This window comes from Guillardia theta, assembly GCF_000315625.1.
Source record: "Guillardia theta CCMP2712 unplaced genomic scaffold GUITHscaffold_52, whole genome shotgun sequence".
Taxonomy (NCBI): Eukaryota; class Cryptophyceae; order Pyrenomonadales; family Geminigeraceae; genus Guillardia; species Guillardia theta.
Window position 1 is genome coordinate 406256 of NW_005434622.1, and position 24617 is coordinate 430872.

At 50.9% G+C, this 24617-nt stretch overlaps 10 protein-coding genes and 1 non-coding gene across 11 annotated transcripts; 4 read left to right on the plus strand and 7 right to left on the minus strand.

The window, feature by feature from the left end:
* Nucleotides 1–1543: 1543 nt before the first annotated feature.
* Nucleotides 1544–2044, plus strand: GUITHDRAFT_73869 (hypothetical protein; the record flags this gene model as incomplete). The annotated part of the gene is made up of 3 exons (XM_005829470.1): nt 1544–1679; nt 1740–1922; nt 1977–2044. 3 exons carry the CDS (start codon nt 1544–1546, stop codon nt 2042–2044), a joined length of 387 nt encoding a protein of 128 aa, XP_005829527.1.
* Nucleotides 2045–2321: 277 nt separating this feature from the next.
* Nucleotides 2322–3236, plus strand: GUITHDRAFT_73905 (hypothetical protein; the record flags this gene model as incomplete). Its single annotated transcript, XM_005829471.1, has 2 exons — nt 2322–2582; nt 2817–3236. 2 exons carry the CDS (start codon nt 2322–2324, stop codon nt 3234–3236), a joined length of 681 nt encoding a protein of 226 aa, XP_005829528.1.
* A 2825-nt stretch (nt 3237–6061) lies between these two features.
* Nucleotides 6062–6343, minus strand: GUITHDRAFT_111524 (hypothetical protein; the record flags this gene model as incomplete). Its single annotated transcript, XM_005829472.1, has 1 exon — nt 6062–6343. One exon carries the CDS (start codon nt 6341–6343, stop codon nt 6062–6064), a length of 282 nt encoding a protein of 93 aa, XP_005829529.1.
* A 1041-nt stretch (nt 6344–7384) lies between these two features.
* GUITHDRAFT_88083 (hypothetical protein) lies at nt 7385–8111 on the minus strand (the record flags this gene model as incomplete). The annotated part of the gene is made up of 1 exon (XM_005829473.1): nt 7385–8111. A coding segment is annotated over one exon (727 nt), but the record flags the coding sequence as incomplete, so codon positions are not given.
* A 181-nt stretch (nt 8112–8292) lies between these two features.
* On the minus strand, nt 8293–8363 carry GUITHDRAFT_t67. The gene has a single exon. It is a non-coding gene; the product is annotated as a tRNA-Gly (tRNA).
* Nucleotides 8364–9307: 944 nt separating this feature from the next.
* GUITHDRAFT_111525 (hypothetical protein) lies at nt 9308–9751 on the plus strand (the record flags this gene model as incomplete). Its single annotated transcript, XM_005829474.1, has 1 exon — nt 9308–9751. One exon carries the CDS (start codon nt 9308–9310, stop codon nt 9749–9751), a length of 444 nt encoding a protein of 147 aa, XP_005829531.1.
* Nucleotides 9752–10059: 308 nt separating this feature from the next.
* On the minus strand, nt 10060–11477 carry GUITHDRAFT_141214 (hypothetical protein; the record flags this gene model as incomplete). The annotated part of the gene is made up of 10 exons (XM_005829475.1): nt 10060–10110; nt 10181–10258; nt 10309–10389; nt 10585–10678; nt 10722–10785; nt 10835–10865; nt 10977–11042; nt 11118–11197; nt 11354–11411; nt 11472–11477. The coding sequence occupies 10 exons, from the start codon at nt 11475–11477 to the stop codon at nt 10060–10062; spliced, it is 609 nt and encodes a 202-aa protein (XP_005829532.1).
* Nucleotides 11478–12989: 1512 nt separating this feature from the next.
* Nucleotides 12990–13145, minus strand: GUITHDRAFT_56318 (hypothetical protein; the record flags this gene model as incomplete). Its single annotated transcript, XM_005829476.1, has 1 exon — nt 12990–13145. A coding segment is annotated over one exon (156 nt), but the record flags the coding sequence as incomplete, so codon positions are not given.
* A 6647-nt stretch (nt 13146–19792) lies between these two features.
* GUITHDRAFT_73866 (hypothetical protein) lies at nt 19793–20927 on the plus strand (the record flags this gene model as incomplete). The annotated part of the gene is made up of 6 exons (XM_005829477.1): nt 19793–20064; nt 20111–20256; nt 20304–20441; nt 20488–20615; nt 20664–20746; nt 20798–20927. The coding sequence occupies 6 exons, from the start codon at nt 19793–19795 to the stop codon at nt 20925–20927; spliced, it is 897 nt and encodes a 298-aa protein (XP_005829534.1).
* Nucleotides 20928–21651: 724 nt separating this feature from the next.
* On the minus strand, nt 21652–22918 carry GUITHDRAFT_111530 (hypothetical protein; the record flags this gene model as incomplete). Its single annotated transcript, XM_005829478.1, has 10 exons — nt 21652–21805; nt 21851–21899; nt 21960–22022; nt 22064–22135; nt 22185–22277; nt 22330–22398; nt 22444–22493; nt 22549–22572; nt 22622–22686; nt 22742–22918. 10 exons carry the CDS (start codon nt 22916–22918, stop codon nt 21652–21654), a joined length of 816 nt encoding a protein of 271 aa, XP_005829535.1.
* An 85-nt stretch (nt 22919–23003) lies between these two features.
* GUITHDRAFT_111531 (hypothetical protein) lies at nt 23004–24209 on the minus strand (the record flags this gene model as incomplete). The annotated part of the gene is made up of 7 exons (XM_005829479.1): nt 23004–23096; nt 23144–23191; nt 23249–23298; nt 23343–23420; nt 23465–23531; nt 23656–23978; nt 24089–24209. The coding sequence occupies 7 exons, from the start codon at nt 24207–24209 to the stop codon at nt 23004–23006; spliced, it is 780 nt and encodes a 259-aa protein (XP_005829536.1).
* Between the last annotated feature and the right edge of the window lie 408 nt (nt 24210–24617).

Consider the following 24617-nt stretch of genomic DNA (forward strand, 5'->3'; position numbering starts at 1 on the left):
CATGCGTTTTGTTCTGATGAGAAGAAGGATTCGAGGTGGTGTATTATCATTTGACATCCAGCATACGGACGAACATCTAGATGTCATAAATAATTCTCAGTAACCATCCGGATTTTTATTGTAGGTCTTATAATAGTTTATTGTCAGACGGGGATATTAATCCGGATGAGTCAGAAGTTCAAAATTTATTTGAGAGATCTAACAGAGTACCGGTCAAGTTCAGGAGAGTACAAATGATGGGGTACAAAATATACATTGCATCGGGTGTATTTACTTTGAGATTTGATATGGACCGATGTCCGCTTCAACTATAGTACCCAATATTAGTACCAATAAATAGTTTTTGAGTGAATTCTGGTCGATATCTATTTGATAACAAATCTTTTATGTTTTTATTTTGTACCAATATTGTACGGCCAAAAGTCTTTGATCCCGGTACAACAAAAAGTACGAAATGGCGGAAACTAGCGGAGAATGCCTGTTTGGACGCGAATGTCGAATACAGGGAGCTCCATGCAACCCTGCGACTGGGACTGGACATAAGTGCCGGAAATGTGGTGGCAACTTTCATGCAGTATGTGCCAGTTTTCGAAGTGAGGATCCTGGATTTTGTGGTTGTCAATCGCCGCCTCCTCCCAGCGATGATGTGCAGTCAGCGATAGCAATTGACGAATCGGAAGGAGATGGCATGTCAGTGTCATCTTGCACGTCACAATTAGATGATGGGATGGAGGGACCAAGCTCGATGTTTCAAAATCCCACTGCTGCTGCAAGACCCAACAATGCACGACCAAAGAGAAAACGTTCTTCTACAGAAGCTGAGTCTGCTCTGTGGGACAACTTACGCGTACAAGACGAAGCAGCGCTCGAAGCATCAGTGGAAGCTATCCGCGAGAATACGATATCGAAGAAGAGCAGGAAGATGTATACCAGCTCCATGATACGTCTTTTGCAATGGCTCTATGTCAACAGAAAAGAAGTTCTCACCAAGGAGTTCAGGGAGCTCATGGAAAGACAGAATATCATGAACTTGCACTACGTTCCCGATAAAGATCTGCTGCATGATATCCTAACGCGTCGTGAAATCAAACCCATCGACTTTGAAAATAAGGAATCAACCGATCCAAAGTGTAGATTTACATCCACAGCTTTCATTACATGGCTTGAGCATTTGAGAAGTCAACGCGAAGCGGGTGGAAACTCTGAGAATGGTGCGTATGCATTTAGCACTTTGTCAGGACACAGATCTGGTCTGTTTGATCTTTATCGTCACTACGGATTCGAAATGCCTTCCGAACTTAGCAATTCGTTGAAGAAGGATTTCAAAGGCGTGAAACGAACAGTTGCTAAGGGTGCATCGGAGACGAAAGATGTTAAAGTGAGTAGTGGGAAGGACCCATTATCATTCGAAGGATACAAAATGTTAGGGAATTTCAGTTTGAAGCAAACAGGCACAGAATGGATTTTTTTCAGGACTATGCTCATCATATGCTGGAATCTCATTTGCAGAGCAAACAATGGAATCAAAATCCTGTACAACCATATGGAATTCTTCGAGGATGCGCTCAAAATTTACATCATTCATCAAAAGAATGATCAGGAAGGAGATCGACCACGGGATGGGAAACACATCTACGCCAATCCTTTAAATCCAGACATCTGCCCCTTGCTGGCCCTTGGTAAGTGAAGATTTGTTTGTACACATCGCTAAGAATTGATATTACTTCCGGTGAACGCAGGCATTTACTGGTGTTGCTTTGGAATGAACGATAATGGACATGGAAAGCTATTCCCGGGCAATAATCAGTTCGACCGTTTCAGCAAAATCATCACCAGGTTCCGCAACAACGAAAATCTGAAAGATGCCTTCAAATTCCTGGGAATAGACATACAAAATATCGGGTCACACAGTGTAAGAAAAGGTACTGTACATGGTTTGGTATCCACTCGGATCCAATGACTGATGTTGTGCAAAGGATCCGCTACTTATTGTTCCGGTGGAAGTCCAGATGGTCCAAGATATGTTCCTCTGAGTAATAGGTGACAAACAATATCCATCACTGGATTCTGAGCCGTAGCGCAGAATTGGCTGGAAGATGGGACCTGTGCAAGACACATACATGAGACTTGAGGCTGCAGGTAATTCTCTTCTCTGAGGTGACATGGAAGGGCAACGACTTGACCGCGCGATAGGCGACCAGTATGTGGGAAGGACAGCGACGGGCCTGCCCCTGGACAAGGCAGAGTTTGCCACGTTGCCCCCCTACTTTCGCTGGTCTGATGGGGATGAAAGAGCATTTGTATCGTCTTACATCTCAGAGATGTTCCCTGGAATTACAACCAAACTGTATCTTGTTGCAGAATACGCTGTGGCTTCTGTTGTGTATCATTCTGAATTTTTGATGAAGACACTCCCGAAGGAACATGCTTTGTTGGCTACTTGCCTGTTCACGCAACAAGGAATTCTTCAACGAATGAAGAAAATGGTGACAATCGAGGGCGATGGCAGACGGTGTACAGGCATTCCAGCGCATGTAACAATCCTCAGAGGCATGAAAGGGCTTGAAGCTAGCAGGAAGGAGGTAGAAACGCGTGATACGCAAACAGACATCAGTCTGATGGCATCAAACTCAGTGAACAATGGCAACATGGAGCAGAGTCACTGTGTTGGAAATATCGGCGGAGGGATGATGATGCCAATTGTGCTTCAAAAAGTGGAAGAGATGACAACTCGATTTCGTCATATGGAGGATATGTTAGAGGTCCTGATGAGACAGGTGAATGGGAGGGCAGACTGTCAAAGCAGTCCAAGACAGCCTGCACAAGTTGAGCAGAGTGGAGCATTGCAGGTGAACGGATACAACTGGGGTCGACGCATTCGCCTTCTGCCAGAAGATTTTTTATGGCCAAAGATGTTCGTTGATGTGGCTTACGAGTGGTGGATGCAAGGAAATGCAGAAAAAGGGTATCCACCATTCAAAAACCTGGAACCGAGTGATTTTGCCGACCAGAATGCAAGGAAACGTTTGAGTGACTTCAGGTATCTGATGGGCAAAATAGACCAATGTGCACAGGAGAAAGGAGTGTATAAGGAGAACGCAACCATGGAGGAAACCAAGGAAATCTTCAAGCAGTGCGTGGAATGCTTGAAACTACCGAGGAAAGAAGGGAGGCAACGACGGACCTGGCAGTCTGTAGCGACCTGGTGCAGAGAACAAGACGGATTGCATCGTTGAGAACCAGTAGTTAGACGAATGAGATGATTACAGTGACAGATTTTATAGCAAAACATATGACGTACGCAAGTGCCGATATTCCACAGAAAAAGTGAGTGGTAATGGACGTGTAGGAATGAAGAACGAAGGTGATGGTGGACTAAGGAGTTGAGGTTGTCTCTTTCCTTGCGATGTGGCAATATATTGATGAGATTTGAATCGTGAGATTGTAGTTCAAGATCATTGTGTACATCATACATCCATTGTCATATGGCTAGCTATGATGTAAAGAGGAAAAGAATGCTCTCATCTACTCAGAATCGCTCACAGCACCGTCTTTCATCCTCTTCTGAAGCCATTGCGCAAATTTTATGGGAAATTTATTGCGAACTATAAACTTTCATAAATTCTGGTACAACCCGAAAATCGGATACATAATAATATGATCCGGAAGAAACCTCCTACCCATAATACCCATAACTTTCTGCCAAACCCTGCGGATCCCACCCCTACCCCTTAATAAATTTAGAACTACCCCTGTAAAATCATACCTTCAATCCATGGAGGTACATATCCAACTCAGTATAATATCCCTTTGCAGAGTCCTTTATCTAGACCCCTACCCCACCAAATTCAATACCACCCCATTACTTTATTATGACATTGGCAGAACCTACCCACCCCTGTCTGCTATGTAGTGAAGAGTTCCCAGCAAGCAGAGGCGCATTCGAACGAGCAAGGAAGAAAAACCATATTGCAAGAGCCAGTCGGTAAGGAACAGATGCCCGCTACAGAGAATCAGACGATTCCCCCTCGACAGACAAGCAAAACTTCGCATGACATGCTTTCTGGAGACTTGGTGTACGACAAAAGAAAACTTCCAATCATTCAAAAAAGAGTGGCGAAGGAGCTGAAGCACGACGCCTTCGCGTCATGTTACAAGCCTGAAGTACTTTCATATGCATGGAAGGTGTACTACGACGTTGTAATAACTTTGCAGGACATGCAAGTTGCCCTTCTTCTTGACCTCCCAAATAAAGTCTTCGACGATGGCGGAGCTATCAACAGAGCCTTTGTGGAGCACATTGCCGGTAAGGGTGGTTCCAGGGTTAAAGTAACGAATCAGTTTCCGGAAGATTATCCAGCAGAAAGAGTGGAGCGAGTAATGTCTACTCAAGAGACAACGCAGGGTGTCTACGAGAAACTCTCAAGTCAGGATCATGCTTTCCTCAAGAAGATTATTCCTCCCAACGAATCGTTCCTTGCAGAATTGAAAACTGTTGGCTTCATTGGCTTTCCCAACACGAATGAAGAGCTCGCTGGCAATGGAAATGTCGTGTTGACCGACAAAAACTTGTACTTTTACTGGCATCAAAACAGGTATGAGGCCTCCGCCAATGAGAGCGTTCACGGATCTACCTCCTGCTGGTGCCCCATGGGTTGGTGCGGTTGCTTCGAATGCTGCAGATTTTACTCGGGAAGCTACTCGCATGTGGGAGTGAGGGAGGCTGAGGACAAGATCACTTTCATCCCGATCAGCTACCTCACTCCCGGTGGAGTCAAGTGTGAGCGCTCAGATCACCTCAAGGTATCGAGAAAGGTGGAGTTCGACAAACGCTGCTGCTGCTCATCATGCTGCTGCTGCTGCTGCTACAGAGGTAGCAGCAGCTCAACCAGCGGCATCACCAGCTCAACCAGCGGTCATGGAAGCACAGGCTGCTGTGACTGGTGCTTCTATCACGGGCAAATGATCTTCCAGTTCAGCAGCGAGCAGCTGAGTGGGGCATCCATAGAAGCGAGGATCATCAAGAAAATCGTGAATGGGGCAAACCGCGGCGAAATTGTCTGTGATGGCCGACTTCGCGTTCTGAGCGTAAGATATGTGGATCTTGCCACGAACCAGGTAAGGCTCAGCTTGTATACTTGTGACGATGAGATGGAGTGACTGAGACATTCAAGGTGAAGGAAGTCAGCTGCGTCGTTGATAAAGACAATGTCTCCCTCGAGGACGTCTACAAGTTTACCGTCGCGGTCAATTCCCATTGCAAGGCTCAAGATTACATCGACAACTTTCGGCAGGTGAAAACATTCTGGCATGACAGAGTGGGTTCAAGCTGACATATCATTGGTGAGCAACAGACGAATACCATGGTCTTCTCTGACTCTGGGAGACTGAAAGGACTGCGTAAAAGCGTAATGGAGAAGAGATTCCTGAGTGGCCCTGTGGCCTCTTCGTTTAAGTTCTTTTCCAACATTTTTAGGACTCAGAATCGCACACAAGGCTAGCGATTAGGTACAGTGATAGGATATGATAACTGACTTTTGTTTTTCCTGGATCTTTATCCTCGACGGATGCGTTTCTTATGGTTTTAGATAACTTATTTTTCTATTTCTAACTTCATAATTCGAATAAACTTATAGCTAGAATTGTGCATAGTTTCGCACGTTCGCTCATTGTTTTCTTGAAGGAATCACTTCACACGTCAACACGCTTCTCGAGAGGCACTTGTCAGGAGTTACCCCAAAATTTTGGTGCGCGAAGGTCTGGACCTCCTTTCGAGGTTGTTGTGAAAGAAGTTGTTCGAGAAAACATGCATCCAGTGAGCAATCCACAGGTGTGGTCTCCGACTTCATGAGTCGAGGCATGTCCAGGTTGGGCAACCTGATGAAGGAGACCTTAAATGGAACAGCTGAGCTGCCTACAAGCAGTGTTCTGTTTGCAACTCTGTTGGGATCGGATCCCTCGGAAACTCGCCTGCTGAATGGCGACAGTGGGTCAGTTATGGGCGATTCTCCAGGGGGGGGTGGCGGGGATTGTCTTGCCGGGCTAGCCTGACGCTCTTCCGTCAAATGGACAACAGCGAGGTCAACCTGACCTCCTCCTTCTCCTTCTCCTTCTCCTTCTCCTTCTCCTTCTTCTTCTTCTTCTCCTCCTCCTCCTCCTTCTTTTCCTCCTTCTCCTCCTCCTCCTCCTGACCCTTCCAGCAGGACACGCCCAACAACAACTCTGGTGCGGCTGGAGCAGACACGCTTTTCGCTGGGATACCCATCCTCCACCTTCTATCCACGAAGCCCATCGGTCGGGTGATGTTGAGCATGCTCAGAGCCCTTCGACTGCAGGAGCTCATCGTCCGAGACCACGACGAATACTTTAAGGTCGGCCATCTTCCTCTCTGTCTTCCTCGTCCTCGCTAGTCGTCACCCTCTCCCTCTCTCCCCTCCTCGTCCTCATCCTTGTCGTCTCTCTTCCCCCTTCTACTTTCTGCTCAGTCTTCCTTCATTCTTGCAGAATTCTAAGGAGCACTGTCTTTGAACCAGCTTGATCACAGGTTTGCGAGAGAAGAGAGCTTGGAAGTGCAGGGGGAAAGAGCTGTCGACAAGCTCAAGACAAAGCTTCTTCGGAGGATCATGTGAACAGCTTCCCCTTGTCCCTCCTCCTCCTCCTCCTCCTCCTCCTCCTCCCTATCTACCTCCTCCTCCTCCTCCTCCTCCTCCTCCTCCTCCTCCTCCCTATCTACCTCCTCTTCCTCCTCCCCCTCCCCCTCCTTCTCCCCCTCACCTTTCACCTCCTTCTGCTCTTTCTACTCCTCATGCTCTTCCTGCTGTTGCTGCAGCGCTTGCTCCTCCTCCTCCTCCTCCTCCTCCCTATCTACCTCCTCCTCTCACACCCGTCCAGATGGTCCCCGCTGTTCGACGTCAGCGCCTGGGTCAACGTTGTGCATTGAAGTGGATTACTCCGTTCTCTCATGCTTTCATCATCCAGATGTTTTCCTACCACAGGACAACGTCGAGACCAAAGTCGAGGAGATTGCTTCCCAGAAACGCAAAGTTGCTTTCTGCGACGCTCCGAAGAGCTCCTCCTCAGCCAGGTGGAGTGAAGAGTAGAGCACTCGTTACTATCAACTGACGAGCAATGATAGGAGTTCTCTCCCTGCACAGGCGAAGAAGCGTCGAGCTTGAGGAAGAGACGAATGTGGTCGGAAAGCGAACCACATCCTCCGTGACACTCAATGGGTTGTAGAATATAAAAGCTTCTGAATGTTGTACAATTATCAACAAGGAATTGTGCTATTTTCCGAGGCATCAAACGATTTACACAACTTGCATTCCACCAGGCCGCGAGCTCATCATCTCAGATGACACCCTGACGAAAGGAATCTGCGTTGGTGTTAGGAACCACCAAAACAAATCGCCAATGGATCATGATGTACCTCTTTTCCAGACCAATGCAAAGAGCAAACACATCCGACAAAATAGAGAACAAGAATCTGAACCGTCCAGTAGCCATCCAGCCACGCATTGAGGCCCCACCCCTGCCAATAACCCGCTATGATGCCAGACAGGTGACCGATGAAGTCGACTCGTGGGATCATCAATTGAGTGAAGATAAGAGAAGCGAAAGGAGACATATTGTACGGAACCCTGAAGAACAAGAAATCCAAAGATTGCCCACTTGTAAGCAAACTCATCCAGGTCATCCAAGCAAAGACAACACAAGAGAAACCAACACCAACCGTGTTAAGAGTGTACTCAGCAGATGGTGTACGAAGCAGCACATGATGAATTGCATTCTGAAAAATCACTGAGAGCAAAAGGAATACCAAGGTAAATCGCAGATATTCCAGAGATCCTAGTATTTGCTCTGCATGTCTCAACTGCCAGGTTGAGAACATGTTGAACCCAAGGTGAACAAGGTTTATATGAGACAGAGAAGCGCTGAGCGTCCTCCACCATTGTTTCTCGATAACAACAAACCTGTAGCTACTTCCTAGATCAACATAATCGAGGCGATTCCTCCAAATGAGGTACCAGATTGTACAGCAGGTCCCGATGACCGATGCTGTAGCAGGAAATCTGAGCCACTGGACGATTTCAGGTGCGTTTTCCCAATCCATCCTTTGACTGCAAAAGGAGAAGAGAAAACAAAAAGAGATTCCCGTCTACATGAAAGAAGCAAGATCGAAGGAGAAAGACAGCAAGAATGCTCCCGCAGCTTGAAGTGCTATCAACAGGTTCATGAGGACATGAACAGTACAACCATTCCTGGGCAACAAAAAGTTTCCGTGCTTCCCTAACGTGCGTCCGCCGGGACTCGAACCCGGGTCGAAAGCATGGGAGGCTTCCATCATACCCCTAGACCACGGACGCGGCCTAGCACGGTTACTGACGGAGGCTGCTAATAATATATATACCGTTGTTTCAACCTGTCCCAAAATCCGTGGAAAAGCTCCTCCAAGTTTTCAAATCTATCTGTGTGCCTTCCGGAATATTCTAGACGAAACCTGCGACTGGATGTGACGGGTAATTTGAAGTCTCGCCCTCAACCATCACGCTATCCAACTAAATGGAGTCTTACCTTTTGAAAATTTAGGCATTAGATTGTATAATAAATTGTGAAACTTTGTGACCGTCGGACGGTCGAAACGGCGACAGCCATCCATAAAATAAAGTTAAGTTAAAAATCAGTACGAGGCCATAAAATAATCAGTTCCGCCTCCTTTTGAGCTCGATACCCCCGTGCAACCCCCAAAGCTGACCGAGGTCACTTGAGGACCCTGACAACATATCTATAGTGAGGGTGGGGGTGGTATCAGTGATCCTTTTGGAGGCCAACGCATGTGTGACTGTGGAGTATAATTAGCTCATATTTACTACATGAATCCCTGGTGCAAGCACACGGGCTGTCATAGTAGTCACGAGGCAATGGGGTATCAGTCGGTGTAACAATCCGAGACCCTCGTGATAATCTTCGAAAAGATCTGTTTTCTGAAATGATATTCCCCGGATACCTGGGGCCTTACAAATGATTTTAGCTTGTGAAGTTCAGCTTATCAGCGGATATTGAAGCTATTGGTGTACCAGGATTGGTTTGTTTCGACTTATCTAAGAATATTTTGATTATTAGAGCACTTTCAGGTTATTACTGGCCCCTTACAAGAGGAGGAAGACCCCGAAGAAGGAACAGCTCTCCTCTCGCGTATTCCCTCAAGTTCCTTCCGCTGCTCACCTGCTCTTCCCTGCATCTCCGTTCCTTGCTTTCCCTCCCTCATCCTCCTGCTCCTATGCAAGCGGTCCGTGGTAAAGGCGACATCATGTTGCTAGCGCCCCAAGACGAACTCAATTCATACTCATCAAATGCCATAACGTCAGAGCCTGTCAAGTGCATGCGAGGAACCTGTGCTGTACTGGGTATGTGCATGTGTGGTATGAAGGACCGTGCGAAGCCGACTATGCCACTCAAGATGCAGAACTCTTTCAGAAAACTTTCCGTTGAGTCAGCACATCCTCCCGAACTTCCAGCAGCACCAGCTGTTAGCGCCCGTGGTGCCAACAAGTCAGTTGAAAAGGCCAAGAGCGTTCAGACTGAAACTCGAGATTCAAAGCCGGCGGAGGTTGCGGCTTCAAGACCCATGGAGATTGCGGCGTCCAAACCTATGGAGGTCCCGACGTCAAGGCCTGTCGAGGCCGCTTCTCCAAAACCTGCTTCACCACCTGAGACAAAACCTGATTTTTCTATGTTCGATTTTAGCATTTGATGTAGATTCTTGTATATAAACATGTTCATACATAACGACTATTGGTGTGAGCCTGGTGATCTGTCACAAAGTATATAAATCCTCTGTAAGATTTTTCGGAAGAGATGTATGCGAGACAAACACTTTCGAAACTATGACGCGACAACGGGTTCTTTCAGGTAGCGCGTATGCTTTAATATCAAAACACGAGTAAGCTCAAAAGTATTTATTCAAAATCATGATGGCAACGTCAATGCACCAGATGTAGTTTAAGTGAAGAACCTGTCAAACAGGTGGGTGCAGAACATCCGCCAACAGTTAGTAACATCTCATCTCTTCTCTTCGTTGGACGAGGAAGAGACACTGAGAGAGTTGGCAACCTTGATACAGAGTGAGAAAGAAGAGCCACATAACAGGCACATGAGCAGATGAGAGAATTTCTATATTCACCTGCAGCGCCTGCAGAGACTCGGTGAGAAGAGACATCAAGGCCTTCGACTCGTTGACATCGCCGCAGCTGATCAGCGCCTGCACAACCGATTAAACCTGCCATTGTCCTGCAGAATCTCTCTAAGCACCTCTGAGCACGAGAACATCTTGCTGAGGATCGCACGCTTCGCTGCGACCAACACGGTGCTTTCATCGAGAGCACTCTTGCTCTGCAAGGAAAACACCTTAGCGGCGACGAGAGAAACAAAAATTCGGAGGAGGAGGAGGAGGAGGAGGAGGAGGAGAAATTCAAGATAGGAGGAAAAGAGACACAACAGGATGAGAAGATCGGATACAATGAGGAAAAAAGAGCAAAGAATAGAACAGAGGTAGCAGCTAGAAACGGCACCACAACATGAAATCACCGATGAGTTGGTAGAGCGAAAGAGAATCGCTCCTCTCGTTGGCGATCTGGATGATGGCGATCGAGCATGGTCTGAAGCCTTGGGAGGGGAAAGCCTGCGGAAGGAGATGAGAGATCTTTCATCTCCTTGTTCTTTACCTTCCGTTCTCCTCGTTGGAAAACTTCAAAGACTTTCCAAGTTCGGACTCGTTCAACTTCCCATCTGCCATTGCACGTCAAAGTCAGCAGATCCCTCTTGCCTTGTCGGCAACCTTCCAACTTATCTTCCAACTCCTTGCGCTGCTGAATGAACAAAGTCAGTCTTTCGTCAAGACTTTGACTAGATTTTCTCGTCAGAATCCCGACCATCCTTCAATACATTATCCTATCAGATCTATCTCAGCCTTGACACACCTGGAAGGAGAGGGGGGGGCCAAACTGCTCATCGCAATATCCGCAAACTTCAGAGTTGACGCAATGCTGGGGATTCAACATGAGAAAAGAAATGAGGAGATGGAGTCGGGAAGCAGACAAAACAACAGGATGGGCTTACACCTTCACTGCTGTCTTGGGGTCGAGCATGAGGGGCACGAGGCACCCTTCGACAGGACAAGTTTCACCCAGCAGAGTCCATCCTGACATCAGGCGTGAGACCACCATGAAGCAATGTGGCGACGAGGGTTTGGGGAAACAGCAGGTGAAGGATGGGAGGATGTGGAGAACGAGGAGGTTGAGAACGGAGACGGAATGGAGGAGGAGGAGGAGGAGAGAGAAACGAGCTGGAGGAGAACCTTGCAAGAGTTTCTGCGCGATGGCCGAGCTTGCCTTGGTCGGGTCTGCAAGGCGATTCTTCGAGCAAGTCAAAGTCTGACAGCGCGACACGGCGAAGAAAACTCATGAGGGACTGACCGGCATCGGGGAGAATGAAGAGCCTGCGGAAGGAGCGGGTCCTCCTGCAACCCCTTCCTCACGTCATTCGTGAACCAGGCATGATAAAAGGGGATCACCTCTGACAGGAAAAGGCGGGCAGGCATGCGAAGACGGAGAAATGAAAGGGAGAAGTTTCAGAGGTTGAGCTTTTGTTGCAAGAGGGTTGAAAGATGCAGAACCTCGATGTGTAACCGAACTCTTGGATGAGGGACCTTGGCGCCACTTTCCCTTTTTGGTACATGTCAAGGAGTTCGGATGAGCCTTCTTGGGGTTTGTGATTCACCATTGTTGATGGATTGCGACGTGATGGGAAACTCTTTGCTGATTTCAGTCTCACAGTTGACGCAGTAAAGTTCTCCAAGACTGAAGTTTGCGGTGAGCAACGAGCAATGAAAGCAGATGCTGACTGTCTCCAGCCAATTCTCTTGCATTATTTGTTACGAGTACTCAGTCATCACCTGTTCTTGATGAGCGGCGCATGAATGCACTTGGGACAAGATTCAGACTGTTAGCAAATGTTGCCGTCAGGATGCTCATCAGCAGAGAGCAAGTTAGAACAGCCACTGACCGCAAGCGTCCACCCCCTCATAAGCTTCTCTCCGATGGCAAAAGAAATTCTTTTGCTGCTGTTGCGCCTCATGTCAGCTCAGATGGAAAGTCTGGGAGACTAGCACAGATGCATATCATGACAGTTTTCATCAGTGATTATCCGAGCATAGCCACAAACAATCAGCAAGGGCGGGAAGGGACAGGAAAGGAAGAGGATCGGGCCGTCAAAGTCCATTGGCAAGATACAGGCCGGATAACTCAGACAAGACAGCTTCAACCATGACGATTCCAAGTCTGAGAGACGACTGTCTGATCCAGAACGTCGCTGATCATCCTCCCTCTCGTCTCCAACAGCTTCTCACCTCATCTCACCCGCCGCTGCCATGGCGCCGACGGAAGGGCAGTAGGAGGGGAATGTATGCTAGGACGAGAGGCGATCGAGTCTTGTTGCTGCCTTCTAGGTACTGGCCCGCCTCAGACTCGTTAGGCTGATGCGGCCATCCCGGGGCCGGGAGTCCACCGTCCCGGCCGGTCCCCAGTCACTTCAGTGAACGGTGTCCGATCACTGTCCAATGGCACTGCCCCCGGGCCCAGCGGCACTGCGGCCGGGCACTGCTCAGCTCCGGGAGAGGGGGAGGGGGGGGGACCGGGCCGTCAGGGAGTCAAGATGCTCAGTTCATTCAAGTCCGACTCAGTTACCTTGACTCTCAAGTTTTACTAGCCAGCGCTGCCACGGCGTGACACTCAGTGACTCACGGCAGTTCCGATCCACTGGGCCAGTCACCGTCAGTAGGTGCTGTGGTTCTCCGCCGTGAAGTCAGGAACCAGGTATCCTTGGTCTCTCTCTGAGCAGCAAGGCGCGGCACTGGCAGCCTCCTGCAACGAGGCAGCCTGAGGCTTCTCGTTGATCCCCTGGCTCAGGGAGAGGTAGATTCCTCCACCATCCTCGTAGCACTGCGAGCAGACCCTCTTCCCCCTCGGCCGGTGACCCGAGCAGCTGTTGCAGACCACGTTCCCGCACATCCTGCAGTGATGCCGCCTCCTGATGAAGCCGAACTCAGCAGAGCACACCTTGCATGCCGCCGCTGCATCGTCGGGGACCCACAGCGGGTCCCAGTCTTTGAGGCCATGAAGCAGCTTCACCCACACGGAGTTCCTCGACTTCAGCCTCTCCTGCAGCGCCCGTATCTTGTTCTCCACCACGTCCTGTCCTGCCGCAGACTGAGCCCTCCCCCCCTTCGCCCTGCCGCACTGCCGGTCGGCGGCTCGCTGCGACAGCTCCCATGCCTTGTCGTACTGACCCTTGTGCTCGTAGATGGTCGCCATCTCGTAGAAGGCGGCGGCTACATCAAGGAGCTCTCCCTTGATCACTCCCTTGCTCGCTGCCTGCGAGTGACACTCTATCGCCTGCACGAAGTGCCTCAGAGCAGCCTCGAGGTCGCCGAGCAGCATGTAGATCTGCCCGACGCTGAACAGCCCCATCGCGCAGTGCCGCTTGCCCAGCACTCGCATGCGGATTTCGTTGTACATCTTGTAATATCTCAGGGCCAGGTCAAGCTTGTTCTGCTTCTTTAGCACCTCCGCCATCTTGCGGTACTGAGCCGACAGGGCAAGGTCGCCCGGCCTCCATATGAGGTAGATGAGAAGCGACTCCTCGTACCACCCCTGGGCCCTTTCATACTTCCCCATCTCCGCAAAGTGAGACCCCAGCAGGTTCTTCAGCTCGGCGATGTAGAGGTGCTGGCGGCCGAGGGCTGCGATGAAGGTGTCTAGCGCGAGGTGAAAGCTCTCACGCGCCTCCGATCGCAGGCCAGCGCGAGCATAGACCCCGGCGATGCAGAGGTAGAGCTTGCCGAGGAGGAAGGGAGGGATCTTGGTGGACTCCCTCAGGCTGATGGCCTCCCGGTACCATCGGATCGCAGCTGCAGTGTCGCCGAGATTCTCCTTGAGGAAGCCGACGAAGGAAAGGACACGGACCTGCTGGAAGAGGAAGAAGAAGTTTCCGCGGTCAACCTCCCTCAGCAGCTCCAGGCTTCTGATGCAGCACTCCAGACTCTCCTCGTACCTCCTCTGGTTCGCAAGGATCCACGCCAGCTCAGACTGAGCAAGGATCAAGCATTCGCTCCGCACTTTCCCCTCCGACAGGTGCCCAAGCATCTGCACACAGACCTCTTCAGCCTCGAACAACCTCTTGCTCCTGCACAAGACCCTCGTCAGCAGCCACGTGGTGGACCAGATGTCTCCCGCATCTGACTTGCTTCCAGTGATCTTAGAGCACAGTGCCTCGATCTCCAAGCACATCACTGCGACAGGATTCAGAACCGACGCTCTCTCCTCGTCCCCTGCCCCCTTGAACTTCTTTGTAGATTTGACGGCTCCCTGCTCACTGTCAGCTGAAGCTCCGTCAGCCCATGGACTCAGCGAGAAGATGCTGCTCTCCAACACATCGACAGGCTCCTCAAGCACCATGTTCCGCTCCGCTCCCACGAGCATGCGAACGTTCTGAACGATCATGGCGGAGGAGAGTCTCTGCGACGGTTCGAGACTCAGACATCTCGCAAGCACACCCGCAAGCGCCGACCCTTCGCTCCCAACAAAGTGATCGAGGCGGATGGAGAAGTCGTCATCAACATCCGCCAGGTCCATCGCGTCAGCCGTACCATGGCTGAGCTCGCAAACTGCCTCCTCCCCTTCAGTCTCCTCCCTCAATTTCGTCCCTTCCTTGGATCGGGTTGAGGAGGCGACGCACCTGAGATGTGAGACGAACCGTCGGAAGCCGATCCTTCGCATCTTGTCGAGCAAGCCCAGCAAGTCAAGTACGGTAGTCGCCCACGCCCACGAGTCACTCAGCTTACTGATCGGCTGCTCCTCGGGCCCCTCGGTCGGAGGATCCTTACAGAAATCTCTCCAGTAGGCGCTGATGGAGATGGGAAACATCTTGTTTCTCATCATGTCCTTCCTCTCCTGCCATCTCGCAGCTTCTACCCCTGGCAGAGGAACGACCTGCTCGGGGCTCCAGTACCCGGGAGTCCCTCCCCTGGACATGCCGGGCTGCTCGAATCTGCTCGAGAAGTCCCAGTCACAGATCATGCAGTGCAGCTCATCGAGCAAGGCCTCCGGGTTCTGCTGACCTCGTGGTGGAGATCTGACGAGGATGTTCTGAGGTTTCAGGTCCAGGTGGACCACAGACATGGAGTGCAGGTGCTCAAGGCCTTGCGCTACCTGTAGGGAGATCGCTAGAAAAACTTTCTGCTTCTGCCGCGGCGCCAGCAGCTGCAGCTCAGCGTCGAGGGACATCCAGGCGTCAAGGAGGGAGACGGGAGCATGAGGCGAATGTGGAAGCACAAAATTGCCGTCGAGGATCGCGATGAGCGGGGCGATGTTGGGGTGCCATTCAACCTTCCTCAGCGTACTCTCCTTCTCCCCCCTCCTCGCGCCCTTGCTGCTCCTTATCGTATGCGCAAACTTCATCATCAGCCCGACTCCCTCCCCGCGTCCATCACTCAGCTCCGCCGAGGCCATAGAGGAATCGCTCCCCTCCTGGAAGTTGAAGCAGACCCCACGCAGCCAATCGCAGAGGGGAGGTCCGAGACGAGAGAGCTCAGGTACTGTTCTCGCTCGCATGCCGTCCACACAGACACGAGGAGCTCACCTTGGTGCGGGTCCACCAGCACGCTCTGCAGGAAGACGGGGAACTTGCCAGGAAGGTTCAGCCATCTCCGTATCCTGCTCACTAGCGCGTCCACTTGGGTCAGGTCTGTGAAGCGCTCTTCCTGGATCACATGGTGCTCAGTCCAATGCGCATCCGCCCAGCACACTTGGAGGATGTAGGTCTGCTGCTGTTCCGCCGGCTCCGAGTCGATCCTGAACTTGCGCGATGCCCTCGAGGCCTCCATACTCCTGCTCCCCCGCAGCTGCTGCGGAGGAGCCGCATGCTCAGCTCGGGCTGCACTCGGCAATGATCCGCCATGCTTCTCTTGTTGGACGTCCTCTACTACCGGAGCAACCGAGGACTCTCCATGGCACCTGGCAAGCTTCTGCTCGAGCAGCACAAAGGGGAGGTTCAGTTCAAACATGCGCAGCTACATGACGATGGGAGAGGAGCGCATGCAAGCAAGAGGAGAGAAGAAGAGGGAGGTACAGGAGGAGGAGGCTGCGGAGTCGTAGGGGACACAAGCAGGGAAGGGGAGGACGGGAAGGGCGGACGGCAACAGAGAGGGGGCGAAGGGGGCAGGAAATGGTGAAGGCGGGGAAGAGGGCCGGCATCGGAAATAAGAGGAAGGGCCTGGAGGAGGAAGGAACGTAGGAGGGTGAGAGAGAGGGGAAGGAGGCGAATGGTGGAACGAAGGGAGGAGGGGGGAGAGAAGGGAGAAGGGGGGAGAGAAAGAATGGGAAGGGGGAGTGTAGGCCAGGAGGAACGGTTGGTGGAAGAGCGGCGTCCTAGACATTAAAAGCTTCATTCAATCACTCATTCCCAGCCTACTCCTCCCCGCCTGGCTCCTTCGCCGTCATCGTCTCCACCTTTTGCTTCCATTTCTCACAGATGTTCTTCCACTCCTCCAGTTCCTCCTGAGGAACAAGAGTATCAGCGCCAGCCCTCAGTCCTTCGCCATCACCTCAAGCGCCTTGATGGTCGAGTCCTTGTCGGTGAGGGAGGACTGCAGTTGCCCTCTCTCCTCCAGCATCATCCATACCATCTGGTCCTTCACCTTGAGCAGATTCCGCATCTCCTGCACCTGCTCCTCTAGAGATTTCTCCTCGTCCCCTGGCGGCGCTCCCTTGCCTTCCTTGGAGGGAGCAGGCGACCGCTGAAGCCCTCGTATCGCCTTGACTTCCTCACGGAGCGATCCTGCGCTCTCCTCGATGGTGGTCTTGAATTTCTTGTTCGCCATCTAGACATGCTTGATGACCAACTTCACATACCAGCACTGAGTCACCTGTTGACACTGTATGCTAAGCTCGTCATAGCGTGATAGCAACGTCCAGACTTCAGTCTGATTCTGCGGTTTTCTCTGAAGGGGCAAGGGAGTAAGGAGGAGGAGGCTACAGCGGGCAGTGCTCACAGGCTGGAGGTTGTCAGTGAAGTCATGAATCTGCTGCACGTCTCTCATCAGCGTCTCCAAGTCCCTTGTGAGCGAGGAGATCTTCCGATCGGCAGCGATGTGGATCTGCCCAGGAAGGTCATAGCGAGGAGGGAGTGCAAGGATGTGCAGACCTGTTCGAGCAGCGCCTGATGGTCCTTCTGCGCCTCCTCCAGGATCTGATCCCTTGCAAAGAAGATCTCTCGAGTTCTATCCTCAACCATCACCACCTGAAATCCTTCTCGTCACCCTGATGCTGCCAACTACCTCCTGCTACGACGATGCAAACCTGATTCCTAAGAGCCTCAAGTTTTGGGCGCAGCAAACATTCGAATTGGTCCTGCAGCATCTCCATCTTGCGGCTAAACTCCGACATCATCTTCTGATCCAAGTACTTGAAGCCATCGATCAGATTGGAGATCGACAAGTCAAACAATCATTCACATCAGGATGTCCGTAAGAGCTGAAGAAGGGGAATGAAGGCGAGTTCCGTTTGACATAGTGTGGATAATTTGCCTCATTGCCATAGCTATGCTGCAGAATCTCAAGTCAGACCATCCTGAAAACGTACGAGACGACAAGTTTACGCTGGCTTGATAGATATGCTGAGACGCCGGGACGCGATGGTCTTCCAGATTGTCTGCATGAGGATGGAAGTGGACTTGCTGCTTTGCGTGCTCGTAGTCATATTGTATTGCGCGATCTGTGCTCCTCACTTGGCTACTCGAGTTCTAGAAATTGTAATTTCAGCGATACATATCAGAATTCCATGGGGTTTGTATGCAGCCCCCTCACCTTGACTGAAGGCATGTTGGAAGTTCGACTGTCTGTTGAAGGCTCTCTCGCCCCAGCGCTTTCTTGTTCGAGAAGCTTCCGCAGGAGATTCTGTATCTCGCTACTTCTTTCTGTTAAGAGTAGAACGTCAGTGCATGGTTGATTCTTACAGCAATGATTCTCGAGGAGCCTGGAAGACATTCAAAGAACCAAATTCACAGCGTCACGTACAGAGCGGGGATTGGATGATTGCAATATTAGCACATGGACAACATGAAAGGTCTTGAAACGTGCACGCCAAGCACAAAGTCTCTCCCATCCGTAGACAATACTTTGAACTCCTCCTCCTCCTCCTCCTCCTCCCTCGCCTTCCACTCCCTCCGTGCACTTACCCGCCATCATAGATTTCGAATTCATTGCTCCACCTCCCCTCTCTGACCCAATACTTGAGTAAAATAAGTTGAGTAAACCTTCTGTATTGCTCGCTTGGGTGGTATCACCCCCCACCCATTGCATTTCATTGCACCCTACAAAGACTAGTTATATGAAGGGGTAATTTGAGGGATCAAGACATACCCCACCCCCTATCTTCCTATGATTTATTCCATTCCAGTCCTGACGCGGGCCTGTCGTGGAAGAAGAGAAGGTGGAGGTGGGGTGGGTATGAGAAAGGGGTGTTTTGATCCATGGGGGTACTGTCGGATGGTGGGTCCTATCATCGATTACGTATAAGGGGTCGGAATTTAGTTGGGTAGGTAGTATACCCCTACCTGAATTTACCAACAAAAATTAAAACTAAATGACCGGTAATATGAAGTCTTGCACCAAGACGATTGCCAGGTCAACGTACCATATCGCATTTCACCACCCGTCAATAAAATCCAACTACCCCACCCTTGATTGTACTTGTACCCTACCATGGGGCTATTCACTCAGGCACCCATCACAGGTCGATGCGCACAGGGGGTAGAGGTAGTCAGGGTCATAGCGCATCATGCAGTTGATGCGCCGCCTATAACATGTCCTTGAGCGCCTCTATGCTCTCGCCCTCCGGCTTTATGACCGACCATGCTCCTCCTCAATCCTCCCCCGCCTCCTCCTCAATCCCTAGTTTCAACATTATGCTACCTTCAGTTATCAGTCCCTCTCCTCCAAACATTCAACCTGTTGCCCTTTGATCTACGGCCGAACTGCATTTCCTGTTCTCACCTTGCAAGCACCTTTTGTCGTTTATCCTGCTCACTACTTCTTATCCACAATGATTGATCCCTGTGTTTGCTTGCTTCTGTACATGCTTTCAGCTCTCTATGGAACAATCTGACTGCCTAATCCCTAGTACGTTTCCTTGCCGCTGTTCTTTCACTCCAATCACTTTCGGCTTTCTTGAAATAGATCGAACGAGTCTAATCCAACTAAGTCTCATTTTAGCATGACATATGCAATCAATCCGTGCATAGCTCAATTTCATTTGATTGTGCTGCTAGGGTGTCGCACATTCGCTTCCCTACGACTTCTTGTGCTTGCATTGACTCCACGTGCCCCCTCCTCCTGCCATTCAGCTTTTATTTCTGCGTCTTGGTCTCTCCCACTTCCTCTCGTTACGTTTCTCATCATATGTCTCCCAGTCTGTTGCGAAATGAAGATTCCTGTCTTTGCGCTGCTTTCGACATGTCTGACTTTTAACGTTCAGCCAGCGGCCGAGCTGGAAGGGTTCACCAGGGACAGCGGTCAGTTGATTGTTGTTCAGTGTTGATGGCACGATCAACATTGGGCATGATGACTGTCATCTTGCCAAGGTATCTCCTCTCCGGCTTTTGATGTGCATTTTGACTAGCAGATCTCAGGTCCCGCCTTCAACAAGCTTCCCAACGGTGCTTCTCCATCCTGCAGAGCAATATGGCGACAAGAACTTTTGTCAGGCAGAGACAATTCCGGTTTCAGATCCCTCGTTCAACAGCATTCTCTTCAAGGCCCCCACAGGAAGATACGCTCAACCTGGCTGCATTGGAATCCACCGCCCAAGCTATCGACCCGGAAGCTGCACTGCAAGGAGAGAAAAGGAAAACAAGGAGCAAGTCTGACGTAAAACCGTGGGAATGGCCTGCTGTGTACTTTGAAACTGGAAAGGGAAAGTTGAGCTCATTAGTAACGCTTACAGCAGCTGCTGGGTAAACGACTTGTTCTCTATTTGATTTTCTTATTGTTCTCCTGCAGGTTTGCTATTGCGATTCCAGTCGGTGCGCCATTCTCATGGACGGGCATGGCTATGACGAGTGCTGGAACGATGCTCTCTGCGATGAGTGCCAGTGCATTCAATCAGATTCTTGAGCGCGAAAATGACTCCAGGATGGTGCGCACAGGTACTTTTGCGATGTACCATCGTCATCTCGTTTGACTTGGATGGTAGGTCGTCGCCCTCTCGTTGTTGGAAAGATTTCTCCGCTGCATGCATCGATTGCAGCATCGTTTGCGGGTGTCGGTGGGGTTGCTCTCCTAGCAGTGACTACAAACCCTCTTGCCGCCTCTCTCGCTGCTGCCAACATCGGTACCGCTCAAAGTCCTGTGGTTGAGCATGTTAACTGCTACTGCAGGCATCTACACGTCTCTTTATACCCCGATGAAACAGAAGACCATCTGGAACACTTGGGTCGGTGCCGTCGTTGGCGCGATCCCTCCCATGATCGGATGGGCGGCAGCAACTGGGGATTTAGGGATCGGGGTGGGAATCGAGTGCTGTCTTGTCTTGGATTTCTGACAAGCTCTCCAGGCGTTTGTGATGGGGGGGCTGTTGTTCTCGTGGCAGATGCCACATTTCCTTTCCCTAGCGTACATGATGCGCAAAGAGTACAAGTGAGTCAAGTCAGAGCGATAAGACGAGGTTGCGTTGATCAGAGTCCTTAGGTTGGGAGGCTACAAGATGATGCCAGGAGAGCCAAGCACGCCTGAGCTTGCAAGAGCCACCATGGCATGTATGCGGCACTGCCTCTACTTGGAGGTGAAGATGCTCGACGCATGGTGGGCTCAGATGTGACTCGACTGATTGCCAGGCAATGTGTGTTGGTGCGCCCCTACTCGGCATGGTGCATCCGATCTTCGCTGCAGAGGCCACGGTGAGTTGAAAGGAAGGAAAGGAATTGTCTCTTGACCTTGACTCGTGCAGGTTCTCAACGGCTTGTTCGCATACTTGGCGTATGACTTTCATCAGAAAGGTCTTGCTGGGCACCCAGGTATGCACTGGTGGCGCTTTTAGGGTGATTGTGACTTGCTCGTTCCAGCCAAGACAAATACTTCAGCTCGCAAACTCTTCCTAGGGAGTCTTCTCTACCTGCCGCTGTTGCTTGCTTTCATGGTATCCAGGAGGGAGAGAAGAGGAGCTCTATTGCTCACAAGGATTGCAGGTTTACCATAGATGTGCGACAGTGCCGGCAGAGAGCGAAGATGTTCACGGGTAATTTTCTCAATTTGTTCTTATCACAAAATGATATCTGCGTAGATGCCCTTTCCTGGACGCGTCCAAGATTGTCTCCGAACATGATAAGCAAACGATGAAAAGAAATGCCAGCTCACCCAAGTGAACCTTGTTATCAATCACAGAAGCCTGTTGAGTAGACCCTGCTGATGTTGTGTACTTTCAAGAAATTTTTATCGTTTTCGTATTCAAACAAAAGCGTTTCTTATATCTTCTCCTGAGTCCTAAGACTCGTTTGAGCACTTCGGTAAGCCTCCGCATTATTGTGCTCCAATAATGCTGAGCACTAAGCTGGAGAACTGGAGGGAAGCTGAGCAAAGGAAGCTGAGAGAGTGAGATGGATCACCTGGGGGATAGAGAACAGGAGCGTGGCGAAGGTCGAAGTGATGGCCATGGAGAGGGCGCCGAAGGGGAAGGAGAGAGGATCGTTCAATGCCAACCTGCCCATCTCTCAGCCAGCCGAACGAGCAAATAGACTTCGTTACGCTGCCGATGCCAGCGCAAGACCTGCACCTCCTGTCGCCACCCCTCGAGCTGCAAGTCAAGTCAGCGAGTGACGGAGGGAAGCGAAGGAGCACAGGAGCACAAGCTTACCGATGGGGTCTCGCTGTCCAAACAAGTCAAGAAGTTTCGGCCCGAAGTTTGCCCCGGCGATGCCTGGCGTGACATCAACTAGAGCTGGAGATGAGCCGTCGCACCCGTAAGGCAGCAGTTGACAGTAGTGAGAGCCGTTGACGCTCCGATCATCCCGGCCTGCACGATCGCCAAGGCTGCTCGAATGTGACAACCTCCTCATCTCGCCCTCTGTCAGCAACAAACCAGCAGTTGCACGAGGAAGCAGCGCAAGCTTGATTGTGCGAGAGGGGTTGAAGGCTCTCGCAAGGCCAGCCATGAGAAAGATTCCAACGAAAGCTGCGCGAGACAAGGTTGGTTATCTCCTTGTCTTCATGTGGGATGAGAATACCTGCTGTGAAGGATCCACCAATGATGGCTGCAGCATTCTGCACGAGGAGAACTCTTCTCTCATAAAGACCTTCACTGTCTGGTCATGACAGCGGGACAATCAAATGGATGAAACCGAAGGCGAAAGAGATAATGGCTGGTTCCAAGAAGAACATGATGAAGTTCCTGAAACAAGTTTTACATTGAAAGTTATGAATCCGGGTCACCAGAGGCAGAGGACCACAATCCACCAGTCTTGAGGTATCTGCACGAAACTTGCTGAGTGGACCAGAACGGAGATGCGACCTACTCACTCTCCCAGTACATCCAGCAGACTCTTTCCTTTCATTGCTCCGTAGCCTAAAAACCACACTGTCGCCTGCAGCAAAACAACTTTGTAAGAGGTCGTAACAAAATTAGAACGGACGATCAACCGAGATGTAGGTGGTCAGAAGCGGATGCCAAAAGTTTGCAAACGTCGGATTGAAGTAGCGGGGAAGGCGAGACGCGAAGATGAATGAGAAGATTGTAGAGCTGTAAACAAGCGGGCACCATACAAGGGCAGCAAAAAGAACGTCAAGACACGAGCCATCAAAGAACGCAAGACGCATACATCCCGTAAAACAATTGTGACCAGGGTGCTGACTGAAAGAGGCCCAGGATTCCAGTTGCAGCTGTTCGGTGCGGAAAGGTGAATCAATCATCATGGCCGAAGCCGAACAAACTCAAACCTGTCAGGGTGAAGAAGATCTTCTCCAACTGAGGTGAAAACCAACTCTTAAACCCCGCCTGTCACACGTTGAGTTGCAAGGCGGATGGGTGAGAAGAATCCACACCCTCTTTGGGGCCTGGGGTTGTGCTTTCTGTTCCCTGTTCCCTTTTTCCTGCGACTCGAGCCTCACCTTTCCAGATGCCCCCTCATCACAAATCACTTCGCATACCTGCAGAATTGCCACCACGTTGGCGATTATGAAGTAGAGCCCTGATCCTCCTGCTCATGACGTCAACTAGTATGAAGAATCGGCCGGATCCAACCCAGCCCCAGAACCGAAAGGAACTTGGTGAAGTCTACTGCAGAGACGTCCTTCATCGCAAGCGGTGTGACAATCAGACCTGCAAGCTGGCAGTGAGACATGCAATGGAGAGCATTCTTGTACCAGGAGCGAAAAAGGCAGGGAGGAAATTGGTAAGCAGATCCAATCCTGGCTTGAAAAAGGAGACAACCTATGCTGTTATCAGGAAACGTGGAGGAGCAATCTGGTTCATGCAAGAGGGAGGGAATAGAGAGCAACGGGGGTAGACTGTGAATGTGAAAGACAAGGAAGATATTGATCTCAAGTAGGCGAACCTTCGCTGCGTCCTTTTCTTTCATTGACATCAACCCCGCAAACGCCATGAACATTCCGACCAGGGGATGAGGAAACTTGGTGATTCCCAGGACTTGTCTCATCAGGTATTTCAATGCAAGATTGATAGTCAGAAAGGCTGCGATTGACGGGATTGTCTCCAGGCCATAGTCGATCTGCTGCACCACATCCACATCAACAACCTTGACGTTGAGGTTCTTCGGTAGGATGCGGCGCAAAGACATGGTTGGCTTTGCAGGCGTCGGAGTAGAGATGGGACGAGATGGAGGAGCTTGATGATGATCTTTAGCCTGAGTGTGGGAACCTGTCGAGACAAAAATAGCGAGTTGAGCGCTTATACACAAACGGCCCCTCCTTTGTACAGGTGAAATGGATGGCTGGAATAGGAGGAGGACTCAAGCAAGTCAAGCTCACCTTCCTTACTTTGTGAGTCTCCCTCTGCTGGCTCGGTTAATACGCAGGATGGCATCGCCACGAGGAGGAAGGCGAGGAGGAGGAGGAGGCGGGTTGTGGCGATGTCGCGAAGTCGAACCATGGCCGATCTGTCCAAAGCGGCTCAAGGTCCAAGAGGTTTGGACGCCCGGGGGTGGGGTAGTGCCTAACTTCAGGGTAGGTGGGTACGGAAATGTTTACAGAGAAGTGATCCCGAACAATGACGAAGAAGGGAGGTAGGGGTACTCAAGAAAAGAAGTGAACAAGAGGGGGTGGACATTGAACGACAGGGGGTGGGGTAGCTCTAGTGGACGTAACAGCAAGGGATGCACAGGAGTGGGGGAGGCAATATTATTATCACAAGCGTTGTGCAGCAGTTGTATCGGAGCATGGAGGCATAGGGGCAAAGGAGGGAGGGAGGGAGGGAGGGAGGGAGGGAGGGAGGGGAGGGAGGGGAGGGAGGGAGGGAGGGAGGGGAGGGAGGGGAGGCGTGGAGGACGTGGACCGAAGG